Here is a 15824-nt window from a genome sequence, read left to right as displayed (position 1 = left end):
TCACTGAGTGCAGAGTTGGGAGGAGACGTGCACCATTGGCTCTCATGCACCCGTGAGAACCGGCTCCAGCACGACTCTGCGTGGAGGGGGACAGGAGGGATAGTGTCAGTTAGGGACCAAGAATAGGATGCACACTGCGCATGAGCAGGCTGGCCTGGGGAAGGCAGGAGCTGTGGATGGGACTGGGGAAGGAAGACACAGTAGAAGGTGAGGGCACTAATGGGGCATCCTGAGTAGGGAGGCTCAGATGTTGGAATGGTATCCAATAGGCCATTGAGTCTCAGATGGTGGGAGGTGAAAAGGGTTGTAGGCCAATTTACCGAAAATCGATTAGTCAAAATCTATTCCCAATACACACTACTATATACAAAATAGATAACCAATAAGGGCCAACTGTATAGCACAGGGAACTATAGTCAATATTTTGTAATAACCTATAATGGAAAAGAATCTAAAAAGGAATATATATACATATATAAAACCGAACCACTTTGCTTTACACCTGAAAAAAGCACAACATTGTAAATCTATATTTCAATAAAAATTTAAAAAAATCTATTCCAAACTGTCAGTCAAATTTGTTAATCTGGTTAAGGGCATTAATGGCAATAATTTTGCCCGTGGGAGCAGAGGTAGAGGGCGAGTTCAAGAAAATATACACAGGGAGCCATATTTTTAATTTTAATTTTAATTTTTAAATTTTTTGGCCGCACGGCATGTGGGATCTTAGTTCCCTGACCAGGGATTGAACCTGCACCCCCTGCATTGGGAGCACGGAGTCTTACCTACAGGACCACCAGGGAACTCCCAGGGAGCCGTATTTAAGAGAAAGCCACCCATGAAAAACTGCTGGGCACTGGAGAAGTATAGGTGTCAGAAAACGTGGTACTCAGGAAATTGCACTTAGTGGAACTGGGCTGACAGGTTCACAGTTTCTGGCTGTGAGATGAAAGGAAAACATCAAAAGCATCCTCAATAGTCTGGCAAACTGGTCATTCAGCAAAAAGATTCTTTGGCAAATTGGTTTTTGACAAATTGGCCTGCTTCCTGGGAAGTGTGTCCTTCTAAAAGGAGGGATCTGTGGGGGGAATGTGCAGTGTGAGAGAGCATGCTTTATGCTCCGGAATAGTTAAATGTTTGTAAAGAGGGAGGAAATGACAAATTTTCCCCATAACACGAACTATAGAAAGTACAGTTGTATTTCTGGGTGGGACTATGAGAAGGCGCTGAGATTCTGAGTGCAGGTATGACCCCCAGTAGAGTAGGGCCATACAAACCTTCAGAGACTCTGACATCTAGCAAGAGGGACCAGTTTTTTTGTTTTTTGTGTTTTTTTTGCCGTACACGGGCCTCTCACTGCTGCGGCCTCTCCCATCGTGGAGCACAGGCTCCAGCCGCGCAGGCTCAGCGGCCATGGCTCACGGGCCGAGCCACTCCGCGGCACGTGGGATCTTCCCAGACCGGGGCACGAACCTGCGACCCCTGCATCGGCAGGCGGACTCCCAACCACTGCACCACCAGGGTAGCCCAAGAGGGACCAGTTTTACACCAGGCTGGGTGGTGAGAGTCATCAGTGGGTCTAAGTAGGGACATGTCAAGGGGTCGAGAATGGAGACAGAATGGGAAGTATCTTGTTTAATTATCTTGGTCTCCAGAATGTTGGGTGCAGGGATGAGCCTCCTGACTCCCAGTCCAGTGCTCAGATTGGAATCTAAGCCCATTTCATCAGATCCTTTGGCAGGGCAAGGAGTTGCCTATCTCAAACCTTATGAGGCTGCAACCTCACATGTGACCTTATGATCACAGAGGGCCTCACGCTGGGAATCTGGAGAGGGGCGTCTTAGTGGATATTTTGACACAGCTTTGGGGTGGATGGATCAGTTAACTATTGCTACAGTACTGTTGTATAACAAATCACCCCCAAATGCAGTGACTTAAAACACCAATTGTTTATTTTCCTCCACACATTTTCGAGTCAGCTGGGGAATTAGTATGCTGGACCCAACTTATACTAGCTCACGATAAGGAATCTTGTAAGCCAGTTGTTAAACATGGCCATTATTAAAAATTAAATTGTATAAGCTTACAATTAAAGAAATTATTTTAAAACAAAGATGTTACCTTTTAAAAAGTTAACACTTCCTCATTATTTTACTACATTTCACAGTTATTTACGTTCCTGGGTTTGTTTACGCCGATTGTTATCTATATGGTGGAAAGACTGTAGAACGGTGTGCTATTGCCGATCTCTTCCCAACTCTTCATTCAGTGACATGGTGATGGTACTTTTAAATCAGACACGGTGAAATCAGTATTTACACGATTGGCAAATACTACAAATCAAAACTTAAAAGAAAATCAGCTGGTTATTAAACTTTTACCCACAGACCACTGGTTGGGAGTCACTGATCTAGGCTGAATTGAACTGGGCTTGGATGCAGGTCAGTGAGGACAGGTCTGTTCCAGGTGTGTCTCATTCTCTTCTCATGGTGATGGCCGAGGAGCAAGAGGCACGCTCCTACAGCCTAGCTTGGAATTGGCCCACCATCATGTCCACCCACATTCCACTGGCCAAAGCAGCTCATGTGACCAAGCTCACCATCAATGGGATGGGGCAATATATGCCATCTCTAATGGAAGGAACTACAAAGTCACATGATACAGGATGTGGCTGTGGGGCAGATGAAGCAGTGGAAACCGGAATGCATCCTGGGAAAGGGACATCCAGGGGCTGAGAGCTTGGACCTTCTCTCCTCAAGGGGAAGCCTGTTCCTCTCAGTTTGGCTCCTTGGCCCTGAGGCTCCAGTCGGGTTCCAGTGCAGGGGACGAACAGACTGCCAGAGGAAGGCTCTAACTCTCCTCCCCTCCCTGACTTCCCGCCACAACTCAGCCACCAAGGTGATCTTTGTTGCTCTTTCACTGGATGAGTATGGTCTGTGTTGGCTCAGGGTCTGCATTTGCCTGACTCTCAGCAAATTTGGAAAAGAAGAGACTGTATTTTGAAAACACACATCCCTGATTTAAGGGAATCAGGCACATTGGCAGGATATTTATTTTATTCTTCTCTATTTCTCAATTGCCTCATCTGTAAAATGGGGACAATAAACTTACCTACTTCATAGGGTTGTTGTGAGGATGAAAAGTTTATATAAGTAAAACTTTTAGCATGGTATCTGGCGAATAGGAAGTGCCCATTAATTTTTTTAAATTAACACTTCATTTTTTAGAGGAGTTTTAGGTGCACATCAAAATCGGGGGGAAGGAACAGGGATTTCCCATTTATCCCCTGTCCCCACAATGCAAAGCCTCCCCTCATCACCATTGATAAGCCTACATTGACACATCATAATCACCCAAAGTCCACAGTTTAAATTTAGGTTCACTCTTGGTGTTGTACATTCTATGGGTTTGGATAAATGTATGATGACATGTATTCATCATTATAGTATCATACAAAGTATTTTCACTGCCCTAAAAAGCCTCTGTGCTTCACCTGTTTATTTCTCCCTCCTCCCTAATCCCTGGCAACCACGGATCTTTTTACTCTCTCCACAGTTTTGCCTTCTCCAGAATGTCATATATTTGGAATCATACAGTATGTAGCCTTTTCAGACTGGCTTCTTTCACTTAGCAATATGCTTTTTTTTTAACTTTTTATTTTATATTGGAGTATAGTTGATTAACAATTGTGTTAGTTTTAGGTGTTTTAGGTGTACGTTTTGCTGTACACCTAAAGATATCTATACACCTATATAGGTGTATAGGTACACCTATATGATTCAGTTATACATATAGGTGTATCTATTCTTTTTCAAATTTTTTTCCCATTTAGGTTGTTACATAATATTGAGCAGAGTTCCCTGTGCTATACAGCAGGCCCTTGTTGGTTATCCATTTTATTTATTTATTTTTATTGGAGTATAATTTCTTTACAATGTTGTGTTAGTTTCTGCTGTACAGTGCAGTGAATCAGTTAATGTATACATATATCCCTTTCCTCTTGGACCTCCCTCCCCCCAGCCGCCCCACTCATCTAGAACATCACAGAGCACCAAGTTGATCTCCCTGTGCTATACAGCATGTTCCCACTAGCTATCTATTTTACACGTGGTAGTGTATTTATGTCAAACCTAATCTCCCAATTCATCCCACCCTCCCCTTCCCCACCGTGACCACACATCCATTCTCTACGTCTGCCTTTCTATTCCTGCCCTGCAAATAGGCTCATCTGTACCATTTTTCTACATTCCACATATATGCATTAATATACGATATTTGTTTTTCTCCTTCTGACTTACTTCACTCTGTATGACAGTCTCTAGGTCCATCCACATCTTTACAAATGACCCAATTTCATTTCTTTTTGTGGCTGAGTAATATTCCATTATATATATGTTCCACATCTTCTTTATCCACTCCTCTGTTGATGGACATTTAGGTTGTTTCCAGGTCCTGGCTATTGTAAATAGTGCTGCAATGAACATTGGGATACATGTGTCTTTTTGAATTATGGTTTTCTCAGGGTATATGCCCAGTAGTGGGATTGCTGCATCGAATGGTAGTTCTAGTTTTAGTTTTTTAAGGAACCTCCATACTGTTCTCCACAGTGGCTGTATCAATTTACATTCCCACCAACAGTGCAAGAGTGTTCCCTTTTCTCTGCACCCTCTCCAGCATTTACTGTTTGTAGATTTTAAAAGTTCTTCCATGTCTTTTCATGGATTGATGATTCTTTTTTTATCACTGAATTTAATTATTTATTTTTTAAAAATTATTTTATTTATTTTTTTATACAGTAGGTTCTTATTAGTCATCCATTTTATACATGTCAGTGTATACATGTCAATCTCAATCTCCCAATTCATCACACCACAACCCACACACCCCGCTGCTTTCCTCCCTTGGTGTCAATACGTTTGTTCTCTACTTCTGTGTCTCAATTTCTGCCCTGCAAACTGGTATATCTGTACCATTTTCTAGGTTCCACATATATGCGTTAATATACGATATTTGTTTTTCTCTTTCTGACTTAACTTCACTCCATATGACAGTCTCTAGATGCATCCACGTCTCTACAAATGACCCACTTTTGCTACTTTTTATGGCTGAGTAATATTCCATTGTATATATGTACCACATCTTCTTTATCCATTCATCTGTCGATGGGCATTTAGATTGTTTCCATGACCTGGCTATTGTAAATAGTGCTGCAATGAACATTGGAGTGTATACGTCTCTTGAATTATGGTTTTCTCTGGGTATATGCCTAGCAGTGGGATTACTGGGTCATATGGTAATTCTATTTTTAGCTTTTTAAGGAACGTCCATACTGTTCTCCATAGTGGCTGTATCAATCTACATTCCCACCAACAGTGCAAGAGGGTTCCCTTTTCTGCACACCCTCTCCAGCATTTGTTGTTTGTAGATTTTCTGATGATGCCCATTCTAACTGGTGTGAGGTGATACCTCATTGTAGTTTTGATTTGCATTTCTCTAATGATTAGTGATGTTGAGCAGATTTTCACGTGCTTCTTGGCCATCTGTATGTCTTCTTTGGAGAAATGTCTATTTTGGTCTTCTCATTTTTAGATTGGGTTATTTTTGTTTGTTTGTTTGTTTTTGTGGTACGCGGGCCTCTCACTGTCGTGGCCTCTCCCGTTGCGGAGCACAGGCTCTGGACGCGCAGGACCAGCGGCCATGGCTCACAGGCCTAGCCGCTCCGCGGCATGTGGGATCTTCCCGGACCGGGGCACGAACCCGTGTCCCCTGCCTCGGCAGGTGGACTCTCAACCACTGTGCCACCAGGGAAGCCCTGTTTGTTTTTTTAATATTGAGCTGCATGAGCTGTTTATATATTTTGGAGATTAATTCTTTGTCCGATGATTCATTTGCAAATATTTTCTCTCATTCTGAGTGTTGTCTTGTTGTCTTATTTATGGTTTCCTTTGCTGTGCAAATGCTTTTAAGTTTCATTAGGTCCTATTTGTTTATTTTTGTTTTTATTTCTGTTATTGTAGGAGGTGGATCAAAAAAGATCTTGCTGTGATTTACGTCAGAGTGTTTTTCCTATGTTTTCCTCTAAGAGTTTTATAGTGCCCGGTCTTACATTTAGGTCTCTAATCCATTTTGAGTTTATTTTTGTGTATGGTGTTAGGGAGTGTTCTAATTTCATTCTTCTACATGCAGCTGTCCAGTTTTCCCAGCACCACTTATTGAAGAGACTGTCTTTTCTCCATTGTATATCCTTGCCCCCTTTGTCATAGACCATAGGTGCATAGGTTTATCTCTGGGCTTTCTATCTTGTTCCATTTATCTATATTTCTGTTTTTGTGCCAGTACCATATTGTCTTGATTACTGTAGCTTTGTGGTATAGTCTGAAGTCAGGGAATCTGATTACTCCAGCTCCGTTTTTTTCCCTCAAGACTGCTTTTGTTATTTGGGGTCTTTTCTGTCTCCGTACAAATTTTAAGATTTTTTGCTCTAGTTCTGTATAAAAATGCCGTTGGTAGGTTGATAAGGATTGCATTGAATCTGTTGATTGATTTGGGTAGTATAGTCATTTTCATAATATTGATTCGTCTAATCCAAGAACATGGTATATCTCTTCATCTGTCGGTATCATCTTTAATTTCTTTCAACAGTGTCTTATAGTTTTCTGCATACAGGTCTTTGGTCTCCCTCGGTAGGTTTATTCCTAGGTATTCTATTCTTTTTGTTGCAGTGGTAAATGGGAGTGTTTCCTTAATTTCTCTTTCAGATTTTTCATCATTAGTGTATAGGAATACAAGAGATTTCTGTGCATTAATTTTTTATCCTGCAACTTTATGAAATTCATTGATTAGCTCTAGTAGTTTCCTGGTAGTATCTTTAGGATTCTCTATGTATACTATCATGTCATCTGCAAACAGTGACAGTTTTCCTTCTTCTTTTCCAATCTGTAGTCCTTTTATTTCTTTTTCTTCTCTGTTGCTGTGCCCAGGACTTCCAAAACTATGTGGAATAATAGTGGTGAGAGTGGACATCCTTGTCTTGCTCCTGATCTTAGAGGAAATGCTTTCAGTTTTTCACCATTGAGAATGATGTTTGCTGTGGGTTTGTCATATATGGCCTTTATTATGTTGAAGTAAGTTCCCTCTATGCCCAGTTTCTGGAGAGTTTTTATCATAAACAGGTGTTGAATCTTGTCAAAAGCTATTTCTGCATCTACTGAGATGATCATATGGTTTTTATTCTTCAATTTGTTAATATGGTGTATCACAATTGTTTGATTTGCGTATATTGAAGAATCCTTGCATCTCTGGCATAAATCCCACTTGATCATGGTGTATGATCCTTTTAATGTGTTTTTGGATTCTGTTTGCTAGTATTTTGTTGAGGATTTTTGCATCTATATTCATCAGTGATATTGGTCTGTAATTTTCTTTTTTTGCAGTATCTTTGTCTGATTTTGGTATCAGGGTGATGGTGGCCTCATAGAATGAGTTTGGGAATGTTCCTTCCACCTCAATTTTTTGAAAGAGTTTGAGAAGGATGGGTGTTAGCTCTTCTCTAAATGTTTCATAGAATTCACCTGTGAAGCCATCTGGTCCTGGACTTTTGTTTGTTGGAAGATTTTTAGTCACAGTTTCAATTTCATTACTTGTGATTGGTCTGTTCATATTTTCAGTTGCTTCCTGGTTCTGTCTCAGAAGGTTATACCTTTCTAACAATTTGTCCATTTCTTCCAGATTGTCCATTTTACTGGCATAGAGTTGCTTGTAGTAGTCTCTTAGGACGCTTTGTATTTTGGCGGTGTCTGTTGTAACTTCTCCTTTTTCATTTCTAATTTTATTGATTTGAGTCCCCTCCCTCTTTTTCTTGATGAGTCTGGCTAATGGTTTATCAATTTTGTTTGTCTTCTCAAAGAACCAGCTTTTAGTTTTATTGATCTTTGCTGTTGTTTTCTTTGTTTCTATTTCATTTATTTCTGCTCTAATCTTTATGATTTCCTCCCTTCTGCTAACTTTGAGTTTTGTTTGTTCCTTCTCTAGTTTAGGTGTAACATTTAGGTGTAACATTAGATTGTTTATTTGAGATTTTTCTTGTTTCTTGAGGTAGGCTTGTATAGCTATAAACTTCCCTCTTAGTACTGCTTTTGCTGCATCCCATAGGTTTGGATCATGTTTTCATTGTCATTTGTCTCTAGGTATTTTTTATTTCCTCTTTGATTTCTTCAGTGATTTCTTGGTTATTTAGTAACGTATTGTTTAGCCTCCATGTGTTTGTGTTTTTCACATTCTTTTCCCTGTAATTGATTTCTATTCTCATAGCGTTATGGTCAGAAAACATTCTTGATATGATTTCAATTTACTTAAATTTACTGAGGCTTGATTTGTGACCCAGGATGTGATATATCCTGGTTAATGTTCCATGTACACTTGAGAAGAAAGTGTAATCTGCTGTTTTTGGATGGAATGTCCTATAAATATCAATTAAATCTATCTGGTCTATTATGGCATTTAAAGCTTGTGTTTCCTATTAATTTTCTGTTTGGATGATCTGTCCATTGGTGTAAATAAGGTGTTAAAGTCCCCCACTATTATTGTGTTACTGTTGATTTCCTCTTTTATAGCTGTTAGCAATTGCCTTACATATTGAGGTGCTCCTATGTTGGGTGCATATATATTTATAATTGTTATATCTTCTTCTTAGATTGATCCCTTGATCATTATGTAGTGTCCTTCCTTGTCTCTTGTAACATTCTTCATTTTAAAGTCTATTTTATCTGATGAGTATTGCTACTCCAGATTTCTTTTGATTTCCATTTGCATGGAATATCTTTTTCCATCCCCTCACTTTCAGTCTGTATGTGTCCCTAGGTCTGAAGTGGGTCTCTTGTAGACAACATATATATGGGTCTTGTTTTTGTATCCATTCAGCCAGTCTGTGTCTTTTGGTTGGAACATTTAATCCATTCACGTGTAAGGTAATTATCGATATGTATGTTCCTATTACCATTTTCTTAATTGTTTTGGGTTTGTTTTTGTAGGTCCTTTTCTTCTCTTGTGTTTCCCATGTAGAGAAGTTCCTTTAGCATTTTTTGTAGAGCTGATTTCATGGTGCTGAATTCTCTTATCTTTTGCTTGTCTGTAAAGCTTTTGATTTCTCCGTCAAATCTGAATGAGATCCTTGCTGGGTAGAGTAGGTTCTTCCCTTTCATCACTTTAAGTATATCATGCCACTCCCTTCTGGCTTGTAGAGTTTCTGCTGAGAAATCAGCTGTTAACCTTATGAGAGTTCCCTTGTATGTTGTTGTTTTTCCCTTGCTGCTTTCAATAATTTTTGTTTGTCTTTAATTTTTGCCAATTTGATTGCTATGTGTCTTGGCATGTTTCTCCTTGGGTTTATCCTGTATGGAACTCTTTGAGCTTCCTGGTCTTGGGTGGCTATTTCCTTTCCCATGTTAGGGAAGTTTTTGACTATAATCTCTTCAAATATTTTCTCGGGTCCTTTCTCTCTCTCTTCTCCTTCTGGGACCCCTATAATGCGATTGTTGTTGCATTTAATGTTGTTCCAGAGGTCTCTTAGGCTATCTTCATTTGTTTTCATTCTTTTTTCTTTATTCTGTTACACAGCAGTGAATTCCACCATTCTGTCTTCCAGGTCACTTATCCGTTCTTCTGCCTCAGTTATTCTGCTATTGATTCCTTCTAGTGTAGTTTTCATTTCAGTTATTGTATTGTTTATCTCTGTTTGTTTGTTCTTTAATTCTTCTAGATCTTTATTAAACATATCTTGCATCTTCTCGATCTCTGCCTCCATTCTTTTTCTGAGGTCCTGGATCATCTTCACTATCATTATTCTGAATTCTTTTTCTGGAAGATTGCCTATGTCCACTTCACTGAGTTGTTTTTCTGGGGTTTTATCTTGTTCCTTCAGCTGGTGCATAGCCCTCTGCCTCTTCATCTTGTCTTTCTTTCTGTGAATCTCTTTTTTATTTTTTTAAGTGTTGAATACTATTCCATTTTCTAGATGTACCATACTTTATATTATCCATTCTCCAACTGAAGGACATCTTTTTTGCTGCCCATTAAATTTCAGCTAGAGGTTTTCTTCTTTTTCAAGATTGATTCTAAAAACCAACTTTCTCCAACCCCTTCCCCATACAGCCATCAATTCTCTTCCTAGCCTTTCTTAAACTTCATGTCCAGAATACTTTTTCTAGATCTTTTTGTAATTGTGTAAAATACACATAACATAAAATTTGCCATGTTAGCAATTTTGAAGATTAGTTACAGTAGTCTTTAGATATGTTCATATTGTTGTGCAACCAATCTCCAGAGCTTTTTTTGCCTTGCAAAACTGAAACTCTGTACCCAGTAAATAACTACCCCTCATTTTCCTCCTGCCTTCAGCCCCTGGAAACCAGCATCCTACCTTCTGTCTCTGAATTGACTACACTGGGAACCTCATATAAGTGGAATCATACAGTATTTGCCTTTTTGTGACTGGCTTATTTCACTTATTGTAATGTCTTCAGAGTTCATCCATATTACAACATGTGTCAGAATTTCCTTTCTTTTTAAGGCTGAATAATATCATATTGTATGTATATACCACATTTTGTTTATCCATTCATCTGCTGATGGACACTTGGGTTGCTTCCACCTTTTGGCTATTCTGAATAATGCTGCTATGAACATGGGTGTATAAATATCTCTTCAAGACTCTGCTTTTAATTCTTTTGGATATATACCCAGAAGTAGGATTCCTGGATCATATGGTAGTTCTTTAAAAAAATTTTTTGAAGAACTGCCATACTGTTTTCCATAGCAGCTGCTCCCTTTTACATTCCTACTGACAAGGTTCTAATTTCTTCACATCCTAGCCAACACTTACAATTTTCTATTTTTTTCTGATGGTGTGAGGTAATGTCTCATTGTGGTTTTGATTTGCATTTCACTGATGATCAGTGATGTTGAGCATTTTGCCTCTTTCTATAACTCCTATCGTCTTCCCTTTAACTATGATGCACAATAGAGCCGTCCTCCCCACACAGCTTCTACACAGGTTGTTTTTGCTCATCCGTGTGACTGCAGGCCAGTCACATAAGATATATTGATCTTCCCTCTTTTTGATTAAGATATATTGATCTTCCCTCTTTTTCAGATTGTAAATACCTGGAGAAGGAGGAGGACTGTGGTCTTCTTATTCTCCACAGTGACTTAGGAAAGTCTGCATTTAGGGCCTGGGTGTGTGATGATTTCCCAGTAAACCACGTGTGGTGGGATGTGATGTCCAGAAAACATGGCTGACAGCAAGGGTTGGGGAGTGTTTAGCGGCCCCCAAGGAATTAGCCGGGCATCCACAACTTCTCTCGGGGCTCACTCTCATTGTCCTCTGCACCCCTCCTCCCCAGGTACAAGCCTCGGGAGAAGCTGAAGGTGAACTTTGGCACTCCCGAGTTCCTGGCCCCAGAAGTCGTCAATTACGAGTTTGTCTCGTTCCCAACGGACATGTGGAGTGTGGGAGTCATAACCTACATGCTGTGAGTGCCCAGTGGCCTCACGCCCCACTGGGAATGGGGGCCATTTGTCTTAGTTTGGGTATCCTTAGAAGCAGCAAGAACTTGAGGGCAAGGAGTTTATTGGGGAGGCATCCCTAAGAAAAGCCAACAGAGAAGTGGGGAAGTGAAATGGGGAAGGAAGGCAGCCAGTAATGTGTGTGTGGTGGAGTCAGTAACCACTGTGGGCACCTGGAGTTTAATCCTGCAGGGAACTGGGGGCCACTGTGGGACACCCACTCAGAGCTAGGCCAGCTAGTGGGGGAGGGAGTTGGGGTATTAATACACCGACTCTAATCAGTTGTTGCTAGTGGGCTGGTCCCAGAGTTATTAATTCCCTGAAACTTCTGGGTGGATAAATCAGCTTCCACTGGAGAGAAAGCCCTCTGGCAAAGAAATGCGGGTGCTGTGGTGCAAGTGGGACTGGAGTGCATTGAAGAGGTAAGGAGAGGGGAGGGCAGGGCAGGGCACAGCTCCTGCATCTTCTAACTTTGTCCTTCTGCTCTGCACTCCCTGTTTTCTGTGGGCTGAGGAAGCAGAGTTAGGATGGGCTGAGAGGAGATCTGTGCACAGATTAAATGTCCTCCTCTCTCTCCAACTGTGGACATCCCTCAGAGGCCCAACAAAATCAAGCTTTGCTCCCAGTCTTATTATTACAGTTTAACTGTTTCCCCACACTTTGTGTGTGTGCTACACCAGGTTGGGGAATATTGTGGCTCAAGGCCAGCCAGTGAAGTTGTCTCATCTCTCTGCCCTCCTCTAGAGGAGCCTAATAAAGCCAGTTTTCCTTTGGCCCCTGAGGCCTGGGTAGTCTCAGAGACATGCCAAGCTATCTTAATATTCAGTCAAATGTACCTGATAAATGGGCATATTGGGTTGGATCCCAATTTACTCTTTAATTCAGGGTAAGGGGGAATGTGGTGAGCATGATAGGGGACTTATTCCACCACTCTTCCTGTCATCAGTTTTTCAGTGCTTCCACTTTATTGAGCGCACTGGACTTCTCCTGTGGAGAGGCAATGGGGGTGCTTTTCTTTTGAACCCTCTTGGTTCTGGTTAGTTCTGCTTGATCTTGTAAGAGTCTTCTCTGTATTGTCGATGTGTGTTGGCAGGTATAGCTTCCACATACTGACAGTCCTTTCTCTCCTCTGTAGGCTCAGTGGTTTGTCGCCGTTTCTAGGGGAAACAGATGCAGAGACCATGAATTTCATTGTGAACTGTAGTTGGGATTTTGATGCTGACACTTTCGAAGGGCTGTCAGAGGAGGCCAAGGACTTTGTCTCCCGGTTGCTGGTCAAAGAGAAGAGGTACCCTTTATTGCTTGTCACCCATGATCCATCCTGATGGTGACCATCCATTTGGGTGCTGTGGAAATCAGGCTGGTGCTAGGCAGGGCTGCTGAAGCGAATGGTCCTTTCTCCCTGTAGACCGATTCTGTTCAGGATTTCTTAGTCTGCTACTTCTTTGGGGAAAAAAAAAGAAAAGGTAGCAGGGAAAGGGACAAAGGAAGTCAGTTAAGAAACAAGCAACTAGGAGCATAAAATCTAGACAAGAGTTTTAGAAAAGACCATATTTACAAATAAGGCCTATTTCCAAGTTATTGCTTTTCATAGGCTAATGTTGAAGAAAAGTTGAGATATGCAGTTGTTATTCCCCAGAATAAAAGACAGAAAACCTTATTTCTTGGTGACGAAGACCTACTTCGTTTTCAGTAGCTATATCAAGGTTATGGGTTGGGCCACTGAGTTTTCCAATACTCAGACATATGGGAATAACTACAAGTGGTGGGGCCCAAGATCTGGGCTCTGAGACAGCTCTCGTTCCCTGGCCTTGACTGTTTTGTTTCTTCCTTATTGTGAAAAGTTATGTGAGAGGAAATATATTTCTAATTCAGATGAACAAGTTGACATTATTCTCTGTGAAGAAAGATGAGCTTCTTTCAAGGCTCATGCTCTTTTATTTCTTAAGAGCAATTCCAGGCACAGCTGGCCCTCCTACTGTCCTACCTTGATTCCCCAGCTCTCTCTGGGAGGTGGTGATTAATCACTAGGACACATACCCTCAATAGAGGGCAGGGAACATTTTGCTGACGACATTCTTGCACTTTTAAGGATGGGAATTTTAGGTAGTAGGAGGTCTTTTTTTAGCACGTGGCATGAATCTGCCTATATGATTAATCTGTTCCACTGACTCAGCTTCCTACCGATTAAACAGATTTTGGATAGCCAGAAAAATGCAACCCCAACTAAAAGTCTCACCTGCTGTTTGATTTCACAGCTGCAGAATGAGTGCCACACAGTGCCTGAAACATGAGTGGTTGAATAACTTGCCTGCCAAAGCTTCTAAATCGAAAGTTCGTCTCAAATCCCAACTATTGCTGCAGAAATACATGGCTCAGAGGAAATGGAAGGTAACTGTTTTTCTTTTAGTAAAAGCAGCATTTGTTTTCTTAAAATGTCCTTTGAAAGAAGGGTACTAAGTTTTTACTTACGTTTTGATTCTAAATAGATTATTTAGGGGGAAAAATGTCTCACGTAAAAAACCTATTACCTTCGCAACAGAAGAGGCCACAACAGTGAGAGGCCCGCGTACCGCAAAAATACAAAAACAAACAAAAAAACCTGTTACCTTGATTAAAAAATGCCACAGACCGAAAGTGACTGGCATAAAAATAGCTTTCAATTCATACTTATGTGAACGCTTGAAGTGACAGAATGAAGTCTGAGCGTGTGTTCTCAATGAACAACGCAGTGCAGCGCTCAGAACTAATGCCCGTAGCTTGAGGATGATTCCTCCACATTTTAGAAAAAGGGCCCAGGAAAGCCCTATTAGGCTTTAAAAGCTTTATAGTTTTGTTTACAACAGAACGCTTTGGAACCATGGACATAGAATATCTCTCAAAAACAATTGTCCTCCAGGGAAGTGACTTTCCAACATTTTGATATTGGCTTAGATCTTCAATAAAAAACAAAACCAAAATGCTTTACCCAGAGAGCCAGTATACAAGTACACGTATACTCGCACACATGTGAAACAAAAATACTGCGACATTTGCTCCACAGAGTGTGATGCACTCTGATATTTTCTATTCTATGATATTTAGTTTCATTTAAAAAAAGTTGTTAGTCATGCCCCACCAATTTGATTTCATGACCCACTGGTGGGTTGTGAGTTACAATTTGAAAAATACCATTCTAGGGTGCTCCATTTTTCACTTGAAAAGGGTGGGATAACATATTTGCTCACTTCAAACTTGCTTTAAACATGCCCCTGAAAGTCATGTGACTGTTTTACTATAATTGTGCTAGAATCTTCTTTTCCCCTTTAGTTATCAATTTTAAACAAACCCAAGTGGCTAAACTTAAGCAAGTCCTTTTATTGTTTCTTCTTAAAGTAATTGATCTATAAATATGCCTTTTTCCCTTCCTTCTCTCCTTACCTTAAGAAACACTTCTACGTGGTGACTGCTGCCAACAGATTAAGGAAATTTCCACCTTGTCCCTAATCCTCAACTCTGCTGCTCCCATGGGCCCAGAAATTACTGAGACTTGTGGTGAAGTCATGACTGAAGATTTTTAATAATCTGGCCTTCTACTTATTTTGTAAAAAAAGTTTATGGCTGTTGCCTTCCTTGTGGATGAAAAGTGGCTGTAAAGAGACTGACCTAAGAACTTTTTTCTGCCTTATAAGATCAGTTGAAATGCTGGGATTACTTTTCAAGTGTACCTACTTTTGATGATAAGTGTAGGCATGCTTTAGGTAGGTAGGAAAGCTTCTACTTTGCATATGTCAAATTTAATGTCTAAGCTTACTCTGATTAAAGAACCCAGTGGACTATCACGCAGGGCATGTTAGTATTACCTCCTCCAGTGCAAAGAATTCCTAGCATTTTGACTTGCTCAGGTGTGAGCTGACATTTTGTACTACATTTGTTGCTCTAGTGTGAAGCAATGTGGATTTAGGGCAGAGATCCTCAAACTTGTTTTAACGTGTGCTCCCTTTTGAGAATCAAAACATGCATCCTTTAATATTCTTTGAAATTTCAAAATGTACTGACTGTCATGGCGGTATCAGAGCAATGATAGCTTTGAATATGCTTTTAAAATCTGTACATACTTCTACCCTCTCCTAATTCTGCCCTGTCCTGACATTGGCAGTCTCCCTCCTGATCTCTCTTCCACAGTTATGAATCTATGGTCTAGTAAGTCTGGGAACTGATATGTAATATGTGAAAGAGAGATAAGAATGTAATGATGTTCAGCTTTCTGAGAGAAACACAGA

At 40.5% G+C, this 15824-nt stretch overlaps 1 protein-coding gene across 1 annotated transcript in view; it reads left to right on the top strand.

Annotated features, from left to right (window-relative positions):
• Nucleotides 1-15074, top strand: part of MYLK3 (myosin light chain kinase 3) — a 44197-nt gene extending 29123 nt beyond the window's left edge. Inside the window, exons 10-13 of the mRNA XM_032613802.1 lie at nt 11400-11528; nt 12698-12850; nt 13821-13953; nt 14989-15074. Coding sequence (XP_032469693.1) covers nt 11400-11528; nt 12698-12850; nt 13821-13953; nt 14989-15048 — 475 coding nt within the window. The 3' untranslated portion in view covers nt 15049-15074. The remainder of the gene's footprint in view (nt 1-11399; nt 11529-12697; nt 12851-13820; nt 13954-14988) is intronic.
• Nucleotides 15075-15824: the final 750 nt, after the last annotated feature.

This window comes from Phocoena sinus, chromosome 19 (assembly GCF_008692025.1).
Source record: "Phocoena sinus isolate mPhoSin1 chromosome 19, mPhoSin1.pri, whole genome shotgun sequence".
Lineage (NCBI taxonomy): Eukaryota > Metazoa > Chordata > Mammalia > Artiodactyla > Phocoenidae > Phocoena > Phocoena sinus.
Note: the sequence above shows the minus strand (reverse complement) of the source record. Positions and strands in the feature narration are given on the sequence as shown.